The following is an 11,863-nucleotide window of genomic DNA, read 5'->3' as shown; positions in this document are numbered from 1 at the left end:
AGGAAGGAACAAAATAATCTCTCGGATGATATTTGTTAGTTTAACTTCAATATAAGGTGAACATCATGGGCCATTTGTCCCTGCATTGCCAATATCTAGGCCTTTGCTTTGGACTGGTCAGACTCCACAGTGTCCTAAAGTTCCTGGCCTAGAGAGTCAGGGTCTGGCTCCAGGTTTCTGGGTCCTCACTGGGGGAGAGACTGGAGCAGGGTTCTCCAATCATCATTCAGGGTTGACTGTTTCAGCAGACTGGGCACTTCACTGCTGTCCCTGGCATGCCCAGTCCCCTTTGGTTCGACCTTTTCCAAGCTAGCCCAGATGTTTGCCAGAGCGGAAAGGGCTCATCCAGTGGCCAGGGAGAGGGAGGGGATCAAAGGACCTAACCATTTTTTTTTCCAAGAGTATTCAAATATTCCCCTTTGCTTTACCTTCTTTGACTCTCAGATCTAGAAGCAGCTGCTGCCACCAGTTCCTAAGCGTTTGAGGACTCTATTGCAAGACGAAGGGTGGGTTTTCTGCTTTCCCCACTGCTGAGAGGGATTTAGCCATCTGAGGTCACCAAGTCAGCTAATACCAGTTTATCTGCTTTTCAGCTTTCAGAGATCTTGTTGATGGGGTCCCTTTTCCTGTTCTCCCTGTCCTTGGGGGGTTAAACAATCCTTTCATGGGATTTATGGGCTTCTGGAGGCAGTGTGTGCTCAGTGCAAGTCTCAACTTGAAGATCTCTTCCACATTTTTATGACCACAGCATTCTATATGTTTGCAATATGGCACTTAATTAACCCCCCTAGTTGGACATGCAGTTCACCTCCACTTTTTCCTTGTCAAAAACAAGGCTGGCTGAACATGGACTCAGGAGAACTGAGGCAAGAGGATCCTGAATTTGAGGCCAGCCTTGGCAACCTAGTGAAACCCTGTCCAAAAAAAAAAAAAAAAATAGTACTAAGCATGTACTCAGCTATAAAGCACCTCTGTGTTCAATCCCCAGTAACTTAAAAATAAATAAATAGGGCTGGGGTTGTGGCTTAGCAGTAGAGTGCTCACCTAGCGCGTGCAAAGCCCTGGGTTCAATCCTCAGCACCACATAAAAATAAATAAAATAAAACAAAGGTATGTGTCCAAATACAACTAAAAAAATAAATATTTAAAAACAAACAAACAAGGCTTCCGTGGACATCCTGAGTATTAGGTCTTTGCTTATTTGATTCTTCAGACAAACTCAGTGAAGTAGATTTGCTGATGTGGTTTTCTGTGGACTGAGTGATGTGTGTCCAAACATCATCTGTTGAACCCCAATCCCCCAGGGCCAGGATAGTTAGAGGTAGGGGTGGAGGCCTCGTGAAAGGGATCAAAGGGATCAATACCCTTATTTAAGAAGAGACATGGGAGTTCTCGGTTTCTGCTCTCCATAATGGAATGAAGATATGAGAAGACAGCCATCTCACCAGACATAGGATCTGCAAGGACCTTGATCTTGGACTTCCCAGCCTTCAGAATTGTGAGAAGTTTCTGTTATTTGGGCCCCTTCCCCAGCCTATCCATTCTTCCGCAGCAGCTGGAGTGAACTAAACTAAGACACAATTCTACCTAGAACTTCTCACCATGAAGTGGTGCCTGCGCGCCCTAGGTTCTCTACAGGAGGATGTCAGGAAACGAGTGCAGAGCGGAGGGGAAGGGTGGAGAGAGGTAAGGTCAGAATTGGACTCTCTCTCTCTGACCTGGCCTCACAGCAGCTCTCAGAGCTGGATAACCCCAACTTCAATCCTCCTGTCAGAACCACCTGTCACTCAACCTTTGAGCCTTTGTCTACTCATCTGTAAACTGAGGACAATAATTGCACCTAGGCATCGGCTGCTTGCTGTGAGGAATTAAATAAGGCTGAAAAATATCCAGGGCTTTGTTGAACAGCAGATTTATCGAGTGCATATTACGTGCTGGGAATCCTGTGTGGTTTGCAGGAAACATAAAAGAGAGCTGGTATCTTGCTTAGCCTTGGCAGAATCATGTGCAAGAAAAAATGTAGAAGACTTTCAAGTGCTCTTCACATTCTAGGTAGAAGGAAATATTACATTGCGTTGCATTATTTAGTCCATAAATATGTGTTGAGGGTTCGCTGTGGTGTGGTGCTATGAACTATTCTTGGCTGTAGAGGTTTAAGGAAACACACGGGTTAGGGTCCGGTCTTCCAGCCGCACAGTCCCCAGCGGCGGCGGAAACGGTAACGGCGGAACCTTTCTCTTCCGCCCCCGGGTGCCAGGGTGAGCACGGCAGGAAATGCGCGAAGGACCACGCGGCGCCGCGCAGCTGCAGTGGGGCCTCAGTCGCCACGGTAACAGGCGCTGAGCCGGTGTGTCACCATGCGCGCCCGGGTCGCGCGGGCCACTTGGGCCTGGGGCTGGAGTGTCTGCTGCCGTCGCGGCGTATCTAACTTCCCGGTACCTCCGCCGAGCGCGGTGGACGTGGCAGAGCTGCTACGAGGCGCGACGACAGCGGAGGAGCAGCCCTGGGCGGCGGCGGCGCGACGGGCGCCCGGCCAGTGCTCGGTGCTGCTCTTCCCGGGCCAGGGCAGCCAAGTGGTGGGCATGGGCCGCGGTCTGCTCGGCTACCCGCGCGTCCGCGAGCTCTACGACGCCGCGCAGCGCGTGCTGGGCTACGACCTGCTGGAGCTGAGCCTGCAGGGGCCGCAGGAGGACCTGGACCGCACGGTGCACTGCCAGCCCGCTGTCTTCGTGGCTTCGCTGGCCGCTGTCGAGAAGCTCCATCACCTGCAGCCCGCGGTGAGGCCCGAGGGAAGGGGGTCTGCGCCCGGGCTCCCGCCTTCCAGGCCGGTTGCCTCCATAGCTGATGCTGGGCAGGTTCTTACCGAGTTCCGAGTTCTCGTGGGTGCCTTGCGCTGCTGTAGGCGGTGGGCGCGGTGCTCAAAAGGAGAATCCCTACCCAAGGGGAGGCGGTCCATAGTAAGAGCGCTGTGTCAATTACGTAGCATGTCAAAGATATCAGTTATAAAAGGAAATATAGAGTAGGGAAAGGAGTTGGGACCCGAAGTTGGTCCGTAATTGTTGAATTAATTATTGAATGATTCGTGTCATTGTCCTGGTGGTGGAATCCAGGGCCTCAGGAATGGTGGGCAAGTGTTGAACCCCACAGCTACACCCCCAGCCTCTATTAAATGATTTTAAAAGGATTAAGCTTCATCCTTAAATGAAGGATCATTGAGAAGATGACATTTTGAGGTGGCTTCACTTGAAAGTGGTAGATCCATGGCTGTTAATATTGAATAGTATCAAGACAGTAGATGTTAAGCTAATACTTGAGGGTCTTTGTTTCAGTTTTACAGCTACCTTGTGAAGTAAATACTGTTATGTTATAGATGAGGAAAGGAGACTCAGGGATATACATAGATTAGTTAAGATGGCCTCTTGAGTCTTGATAATAACATTTACTCAGTGCTTACTGAGGTCCAGCTCTGTGCTGAGCTCTTTATAGACAACATCTTCACGAAATTCCCTCGGCAGTGACATGAGGAAGGTCTTTCTTGCCTCCATTTCACAGAGGGGGCTCAAGAGAGATAGGGGAGCTTTCCCAAGCTAAGAAATCCAGTCTCTGTGACTCCAAATTCTTGCCTTTAACTTCTGCACTTAACTTTTACATACCTTGTGGCCTGGGAGGCTGCTTCAGGCTGGAACAAGAAAATCCAGAGGCTTGGGTTGGGCTGTATGTTACCAGACATGACTAGGCTTTAGCCTGCCTTACCAGGAAATTTCCTCATCAGTAAAAGGCTGGACGCAGTGAATGTCAGGGCCACCTGTTGACCATCTTCTAGGTAGAGCACCACGCCAGCAGAACTTGGGTTATGATGATGCTAAATACTCTCATCCCTCAGGTGCAGAGCCCTTGAACTAAGCTCTCCCAGAGAATTTGACCTCATTTTTTGCATCTCTCACTGCAGGTTATTGAAAATTGTATTGCTGCTGCTGGATTCAGTGTAGGAGAATTTGCAGCCCTAGTGTTTGCTGGAGCCATGGAATTTTCTGAAGGTACACAGACAGGGGCTTAGCTTTGCATGTGTGGGGAGATGATATTGCTGGACTCACTAGGATAAGGGACACTGTCAGAAATGATACTAAACTTACTCAGGAGTGATAGGGAAGGGAACCCAGGAATGGGGTGACACTGGATCTCAAGGACCCTATTTCACCACGATTCCCTTTGAAGCCTGAAGGACTCAGTAGGGATTTCCTTTCTGTTTTGTAATCTCATGAAATCTGCATGCTCTGCTGTCTTTCCCCCCTATCTTGTACCTTTGTAGGCCATTCACACATGCCCATGCCTGTCACTCCTGGTAGATGCTCAGTAGATCTTCATTAAATAAATGGAATAAATTAATATCAGATCCTCGCTGGGCATGGTAGCCAGCCTGTGATCTCAACGACTTGGAAGACGGAGGCAGGAGGATCGCTTGAGCCCAGGATTTTGAAGCAGGCCCAGGCAACATAGTGAGACCCCATGATAGAGAGATTTTTGCTTATGGTCAAATAGGGAAAAGACTTGACATTTCTTTAGAGAAGACACACAAATGGCACACACACACACACAAAAAAAACCACGAAAAGATATTCAACATTACTAAATATCACGGAAATACAGATCAGTACCACAATGAAATAGTACTTCATACCCATGTATGGTGGTGCATACCTATAATCCCAGTGACTTGGGAGGCTAGATAGGAGAATGGCAAGTTCAAGGCCAGCCTTAGCAAATTAACGAGACCCTGTCTCGAATAATAAAAATGAAAGGACTGGAGATGTAGTTTCGTGGTAGAGCACTTGTCTAGCATTTGTGAAGACATGGATTCCATCCCCAGCACCACAAGAAGAGAAAGAGTATTTTATACCCACTAGGACAGTTTTAGATTAAAAAAAGAAGAGGAGGAGGAGGAGGAGGAAAGAAAATAAGCATTGAGAACAATGTAGAAAAATAGGAACCCTCATACATAGCTGGTAGAAATATAAAATAGTTCAACTACTGTGGAAAACAGTTTTGACAAACATGTGACCCAACAATTCTGCTCATAGATATACACCTAAGAAATTAGAACATGTCCACACAGAAAAACTTGTACACAGATTTTTATAGCAGCATTATTTACAATAGCCAAAAGGTAGGTTGATCAGATGAATGTGGATAAACAAATTGATTCGCCAGATGGGAGAATATTTTTCAGTCATAAAAAGGAATAAAGAAGGCTGGGGATGTGGCTCAAGCGGTAGCGCGCTTGCCTGGCATGCGCGCGGTGCTGGGTTCGATCCTCAGTACCACATACAAACAAAGATGTTGTGTCCGCCGAAAATGGAAAAATAAACATTAAAAAAAAAAAAAGGAATAAAGAGCTGGATGTGGTGGTGCATGCCTATAATCCCAGCAGTTTGGGAGGCTGAGGCAGGAGTATCCCAAGTTCAAGGCCAGGCTCAGCAACTTAGCGAGACCCTGTCTTAAATTAAAAAATAAAAAGGACTGGACTGGGGATGTGGCTCAGTGGTTAAGTGCCCCTGTGTTTAACCCCTAGTGCCCCCCAACCAATTTTTTTTTTTTTAATAAAAAGGAATAGAGTCCTGGTATGTGCTGCAGCATGGCTGAACCTTAGAAACATCCTAGGTGAGAGAATCAGACCTAGGGGATGGTGCCTTTTATAAGAAACATCCAGGAGCTAGGGAAGGGGCTCAGGGGAAGAGCACCTGTAAGGCTCTGGGTTCCATCTCCAGCACTGCAAAAATCGAAACTAGAAAAAAATAAATGTCCAGACTGCATGAATCCAATCCTTAGAGACAGCAGGTTACAGGTGACCAGGGGTGGAGAGAGGAAGAAAGGGGAATGGAGTGTGGTGGGATCCCCCACCCCATACTGGGGATTGAACCCAGGGTACTCTACCGTAGCCCTTTTTGTCCTTTATTTTGAGACAGGGTCCTGCTAAATTACCCAGGCTGGGCTTGGACCTGTGATCCTCCTGCTGCAGTTGGATTATCATCTGTGACCACAATTTCAATTGTTTTTTATTTTGAGGCAATCTTGCTAAGTTGCTGAGGCTGGCCTGGAACTTGCAATCTTCCTGCCTCAGCCTCCAGAGTTGCTGGAATGACAGGCGTATGCTACCATGTCCAGCTCTACCACAGGCTCTTAGTAATATATGTGCTGCACAGTTTCTGGGATGAGGGACTAAACCCCATACACGTGTCTTAAGCGCTGAGTACATGAGGCATATCACAGAGAAAGCTTGTGGACTTGACCTTGGGGACCTCCGTTGCCCGGCAAGCCTGGGTGGGTTCTTTCATCTCTTTTAGATGTAGTCTGCCCTTCCCTTCCCAGGAAGTAGACCTAGGACCTGCAGGGGTGACTGTAGTCACAGCCATTCTCACATCACAGTCACTGGCCCTGCCAGTGGGGGCAGAGCCCTGTTCTCTCAACATTTTTATTCATGTTTTATTGAAATTCATTTACTTGTTTATGCTTGTACAGTAGCCCATGTATCTGTTGGTTCTTGATTGTTTTGTTTTTTTCAATATGATTTCTCTTAAACAATAATAGAAATTCCTAGTCTTCACAACAACCCAGGCAGATGGGGTGTTATGGTCCTCATCTTACTAACCAGAAATTTCAACCAGTCAGAGGTTCTGGGCAGTGCAGCTACCATTTGCTCTCTGTCCTTACTGGGCTGCTCAACATGGCTGAGATGTTGACATCAGGGACCAGACAATTCCTTGTTTGAGGGGCCCTGTCCTTCGCCCGGTAGGATGGTCTCTCCTGGCCTGTACCTGTCACCTGTCAGTAGACTCTCCCCAAGCTGTGACAAGCAGAAAGTGTCTCCCGACCCTGCCTGAGGTAGAATCACCCTGGTTGAGAATCCCTGTCCTCCACCACCCAGGTTTCCAGGTAGGAGGCCCCTCAGGCTGCCACGTAGTGCCAAGGAGGACCCCTTGCTTTGGACAGCAGAAGTAATCCCTCTGCATACAGACACAAACAGGTAGAACTGCGGCCCTCTGGGCTGTAATAAACATCAGTGTCAACATCTGTCTGGGCCTCCCTCCTTCACTGTGTGTTTTGATTTTTCCAAATGCATCTCTTTCTGGGTAGGTCTGTATGCAGTGAAGGTTCGAGCTGAGGCCATGCAGGAAGCTTCAGAAGCTGTTCCCAGTGGGATGTTATCTGTCCTCGGCCAGCCTCGGTCCAAGTTCGACTTTGCCTGTCTGGAAGCCCAGAAGCACTGCAAGTCATTGGGCATAGAGAGTCCTGTGTGTGAGGTGGCCAACTATCTCTTTCCTGATTGCAGGGTGATTTCAGGACACCTAGAGGTTGGTGTTGATGGGAACCACCTTCATAGGGCCCAATCCAGCAGGGCAGGCAGGAGTCGCTGTGTACCTGTGAGGCCCCCATGCTGGAGTGGGTGCCCAGCCAAGCGTGGTGAGGGGTCTGTGTGGTAGAGAGTGCTGCAGAGGCAGGGGTCAGGAGGCTAGGATATAGCCCACTGCACCCCAGTAGAAGGGGTCCTGAAGAAATAGCCCAGTCCGCATGTAAGCTCAAGGGACTGGATCAGGCAATCCCCAGGGCCTCTCTGGACGCTTCTGACCTGGTTGCTTCCTTTGAGGAAGAGCTGCTCTCTGTTGGATTGCTCTGCCTCACCCTGCTTTTCAGTAGGGGGGGTCTGGTTTTGCCCACAGTTGAATTTCCTTCCCTCTTTCCTTTCACTTGCTGTTTCCCCAGACATCACTAATCAAGCATCTGCTGTTTAACAAGCACTGGGGGCACTGGGACTGATTAGTCAGAGTTCCTGCTGCTAAAGACCTGCAAGGACAGGTGGTTCCAGGCCAGGGGCAGAGGAAGCATCAGGCTGAACTAGGGCGTGGGGCACAGAATAGGCACCTAAAAGACAAGGAGGAACTTGCCAGGAGGGGGCATCCTAAGCAGAGGCAGGAACCCCAGGGAAAGGATAACTGGGGACCAAGTGTCTTTGGCCTCTGAGTGAGTGCAGCAGAACCCACATGAGGGCCTGGTATGTGCAAGTCTTACCTAGTGCACCTCCCCTCCGCCCTGTGCCACAGGGAAAGGAGTCTCTCTCGCTCTCTCTTTTTTTTTTTTTTTTTTTTTTTTTTGATACTGGAGCTTGAACCTGGGGCCCTCTCTAGCACTGAATTACATCCCATCTTTTTTTTTTTTTTTCCTTTTGTTAAACAGGTTCTAACTGAATGACAGAGGGTCTTATTGTGTTGCTGAGGCTGACCTTGAACTGATCCTCCTGCCTCAGCCTTCCAAACTGGAAGGATCCTTATTCCCATTTCACACTCAGGAACCTGAGGCAGGAGGAGATGCAAGTGTTTGGAGATGACAGAGGCAGATGGTTTTTTGAGAAGGTTCTTGCTAAGTTGCCCAGGCTGACGTCAATCTTGTAGTCCCCCTGCCTCAGCCTCCCCAGTGGCTGGGATTAGAGGCATACACTACAACACCTGGCTAGAGTTAGAATTTGAACCCAAGTCTTTCTCACTGTGGAATCAGTGTCCTCCACCTGATCATGCCCAGATGGTCCCTTCTGAGGGCTTGCTCTAGGCCCAGGTCCTCAGATGCCCCTCTAAATCAGTCAAAGCCCACAGGGCCTCTTATGACTGTTCTGACTTGATGGGCAGGTCAGTTAATTGGGGAGCAGCCCCGAAGTGTCCAGGAGAGGCCCCTGGTCAGACAGGAATCTCTTCCACAGTGTCCCTGCCACATCCTATCTACTCTAGGTAACGACTCCTGGAAGTCCCAGGTTTGTTCGGCACCCAAGGAAGTGCAAAGGACTCAGGGAAGAGAGGGCACCTGAGCAAGAGGCCCCTGTCCACCAGTTGATATCGGGAAAACTCCTTGAGTCTGCTAGGCCAATGCCTGGGCCAGGGGGCATCCGTAGAGTAGCCTGCTGAGCCTTTTGATTGAGACTTTGACTCCTGTGGCCCTAACCTGGGGCTTGAGTTGGCTTAGCAACCTTGAGCAGGTTCAGAAACCTGACCTGGAATGTGCTTGGAGACCACAGATGCCATGGAGGTGCCATGCGTGGCTGTCCACATAGATGCAGGTCATAAAGACAGCTTAGGCGTGGTGGACGGCTACAGGGTTCTGGAGGCCTCTGCCCCTGGGGTCCTTCCCAAGACCTCCTGGCTGAGCCTCTTTCCCCCCCTCAGGCCCTGCGGTTTCTCCAGAAGAATTCCTCCAGGTACCACTTCAGACGCACCAAGATGCTGCCTGTGAGCGGCGGCTTCCACACCCGCCTCATGGGGCCCGCTGTGCAGCCCCTGGCACAGGTTTTAAAGACAGTGGCCATCAGGAAGCCGCTGGTGGCCGTCTACTCTAACGTCAGCGGGAGCAGGTACCTCCACCCCACGCACATCCGGCAGCTGCTGGGGCAGCAGGTGGTGTCCCCAGTGAAGTGGGAGCAGACCATGCACGCCATATACGAGAGGAGGAGGGGCACCGAGTTCCCCAGCACGTGGGAAGTGGGCCCTGGCCAGCAGCTGGGGAGCATCCTGAGGAGCTGTAACCTGAAGGCCTGGAAGGGCTACAGCCACGTGGACGTGCTGCGGGCCAGCGAGGACCCGGACGCGGACCTGGACCCCAGCGAGTCTCCCCGGTGACTGCTAGGGGCTCGAGACCCTGGGCAGAGCCGATGAGCTGGGCCGGCCCTCCCCGCCGCCGGCTGCCCCGGGATGGAGAGGGAAGGTGGGCCCGTGTCCAGGGCCATGTGAGGAGCACTGAGAGGGGGGGTTCTTTCCATGATGCACCCCACTCCTCCTCCTCGTGAAGACCAAGGCCACCTGGGCACTGGGTACCTGCAGAGCTGGATGCCTGCCGCCCCTTCAGCCAGGCAGGGTTTGCCCCTGCCCTGTGGATGCTGAGGACACGCCAGCATGGCTTCAGCCAGGCCGGAGCCAGAGGGGCCCTGCACTGCCCTGCAGCCTGCCAGTCACCCGGGGCCAAACTCCTGGCTCCTTTGTCCCTGAATCTAACAGGCTTAGGATCTAAGTGACCTTGGCAGCCACACTTTCCACCCCTCACTCAACTGCATTCCTATAGCCAGGGAGCACATGTTAAGTCCTGCCATGTGCCAGAGAGCAGGTGGCCTGGGCCCTGGCAGAGCTCCCTGAGCAAGCTGGGCACTGTGGTGAGCTGAGGCAGGGAGGACGGCTGGGCCCTGACCCCCCCCAGCGAGCCCCAACCTCTTTATGAAGTGCCATCCATGGTCACACTGGTCACTGTCTGTGGCCCCAGGAGCCGAGCAAGACTCTCTGATGTCCAGCTGTGCAAGCTGACATTAAATACCAGCCACTCTGAGCTCTGCACCTGGTGTTTCCATCTCTCAGTGACAGGGGGACATCTCAGTGGGAATGAAGTCCCTGGATTGTCTTAAAACACGACTGTTACTTAGGCACAAGTCACACCCTGGATGGGGGCTTCTCATTTTCAATTCTATAGTGTTTCTGCCCAGGACCCTGTTGGCCTCTGGGCAGAAACCGTCCATGTATGGGCCAGTCCCCCTCTGTCCTGGCTCCAGGCCACTCCATGCCTGAGCAGTGCTTCCAGGCATCGTGACCTCAGAATGCCCCCCAGGTTTCCCTGCAGCCCTGGCTGAGGACCACTGCGGAGTCCCCCCAGAACTCAGTTCTCATCTCGGCCTCCTCTGAGTATCATCCAGGGCATGGAGCCCTTTAGAAAGGACTTTTTATTTCCTCCCTTTTGTTTGAAGTCGGGGTCTGGCTGAGTGCAGTGGCGCTGCCTGTATTCCCCACAGGGAGTCAGGGTCACCTTAACCCTCTGTGGGCACATGATGGGCCCCTCATGCCTCCTTGGTCTGAGGGAAGTCCCTCCACTGTCCCCAGACAGCCTGCACCCCAGCAGGCCCAGTGGCCGTCCCCAGGGCCAGGTCCATTCCACCACCTTGGCTGGCCTAGGGCCTGCTCCGGGCTCTGCTGTGTGGAGGGCTGCAGGAATCGAGGCACTAGGTGACCAGTGGATTTTCTGAGCCATTGTTCACCAAGACCCGCCTCCACACAGGGCTGGGCTCTGTGTGAGGTGGGTCAAGTGTGGAGGGAATGTGCAGTGTCCCAAGGCTTGGGGACGGTGAAGACTGCTGGGCCCTGCTGCAGCCAGGGATGGGTGGAAGCAGCCTGAAGCCAGATGTGCAGGCTGCAGCTGGCCTGTGAAGGGAGCAGCCTCGCAGGCAGCCTCCTGGGCTCTGCCTCTTGCCCTCTGGTGGGTGCACTGCCTGGCATGAGCACCAAGGTGTCAGCCCAGGGTCACAGCTGCGTTGGTGAAGAGAGGCTGCAGCCACCTGCCTGTGTCAGAGGCTCAGCCAGGTCCCTGTCCTCGGATGGTCTGTGGGAGATGCTGTGGTAAGACCCTGGCCTAAGTCAACTTCTACCTCCTTTGCCATGCCCAGGCCACAGTAGGAATTAGGGACTATGGGATGTCTGTCTTGAATAATCTGATTTATTGCCCTCAAATTTTTGGACTAATCTGTAAGATCCATCAGGTTTTCTTACTGGTAAAATCAGGGTATTGGGACCACAATTGTTGCTCAGTGGTAGAACTGGTCGCCTAGCATGTGTGAGACACTGGGTTCCATCCCTGGCACCACATAAAAATAGAAACAAATAAAATAAAGTTACTGTGTCAATCTACAACTAAAAAATATATATTTAAAAAACATCGGGTATTATAAAGGGGCATGCTGGGTTCAAGGAGGCCATCTTTAAGCAGTCCTGTATTGCAGGTTGTAACCCTAATCTCCCTTCAAGAGAGATCAAGTATTGTTTTCTGTTGTTTCTCCTATAATTTTTAGTTC

At 51.2% G+C, this 11,863-nt stretch overlaps 1 protein-coding gene across 2 annotated transcripts; it reads left to right on the top strand.

Moving 5' to 3' along the window:
* The first annotated feature begins 2,299 nt into the window (after positions 1-2,299).
* Positions 2,300-10,361, top strand: Mcat (malonyl-CoA-acyl carrier protein transacylase). Of its 2 annotated transcripts, XM_046429192.2 has the most exons (4): positions 2,304-2,777; positions 3,950-4,037; positions 7,132-7,349; positions 9,207-10,361. In XM_046429192.2, the coding sequence occupies exons 1-4, from the start codon at positions 2,358-2,360 to the stop codon at positions 9,654-9,656; spliced, it is 1,176 nt and encodes a 391-aa protein (XP_046285148.1). In that variant the 5' UTR covers positions 2,304-2,357; the 3' UTR covers positions 9,657-10,361. The 2 variants fall into 2 exon arrangements, with proteins under 2 accessions (XP_058430284.1, XP_046285148.1); XM_058574301.1 differs by lacking the exon at positions 7,132-7,349 and having other exon boundaries at positions 2,300-2,777; positions 9,207-9,517.
* Positions 10,362-11,863: the final 1,502 nt, after the last annotated feature.

This window comes from Marmota monax, unplaced genomic scaffold (assembly GCF_021218885.2).
Source record: "Marmota monax isolate L192 unplaced genomic scaffold, Marmota_monax_Labrador192_F-V1.1 WCK01_AAM20220418_F8-fsc00051, whole genome shotgun sequence".
In the NCBI taxonomy this organism is placed as follows: Eukaryota; Metazoa; Chordata; class Mammalia; order Rodentia; family Sciuridae; genus Marmota; species Marmota monax.
This window is presented reverse-complemented; position numbering and strand designations above follow the sequence as displayed.

Coding starts and splice junctions, on each gene's coding strand:
- Mcat (XM_046429192.2), top strand. CDS start 2,358: ATGCGCGCCCGGGTCGCGCGGGCCACTTGGGCCTGGGGCTGGAGTGTC. Junction 2,778..3,949: donor TCCATCACCTGCAGCCCGCG/GTGAGGCCCGAG, acceptor CTCTCACTGCAG/GTTATTGAAAATTGTATTGC. Junction 4,038..7,131: donor AGCCATGGAATTTTCTGAAG/GTACACAGACAG, acceptor CTTTCTGGGTAG/GTCTGTATGCAGTGAAGGTT.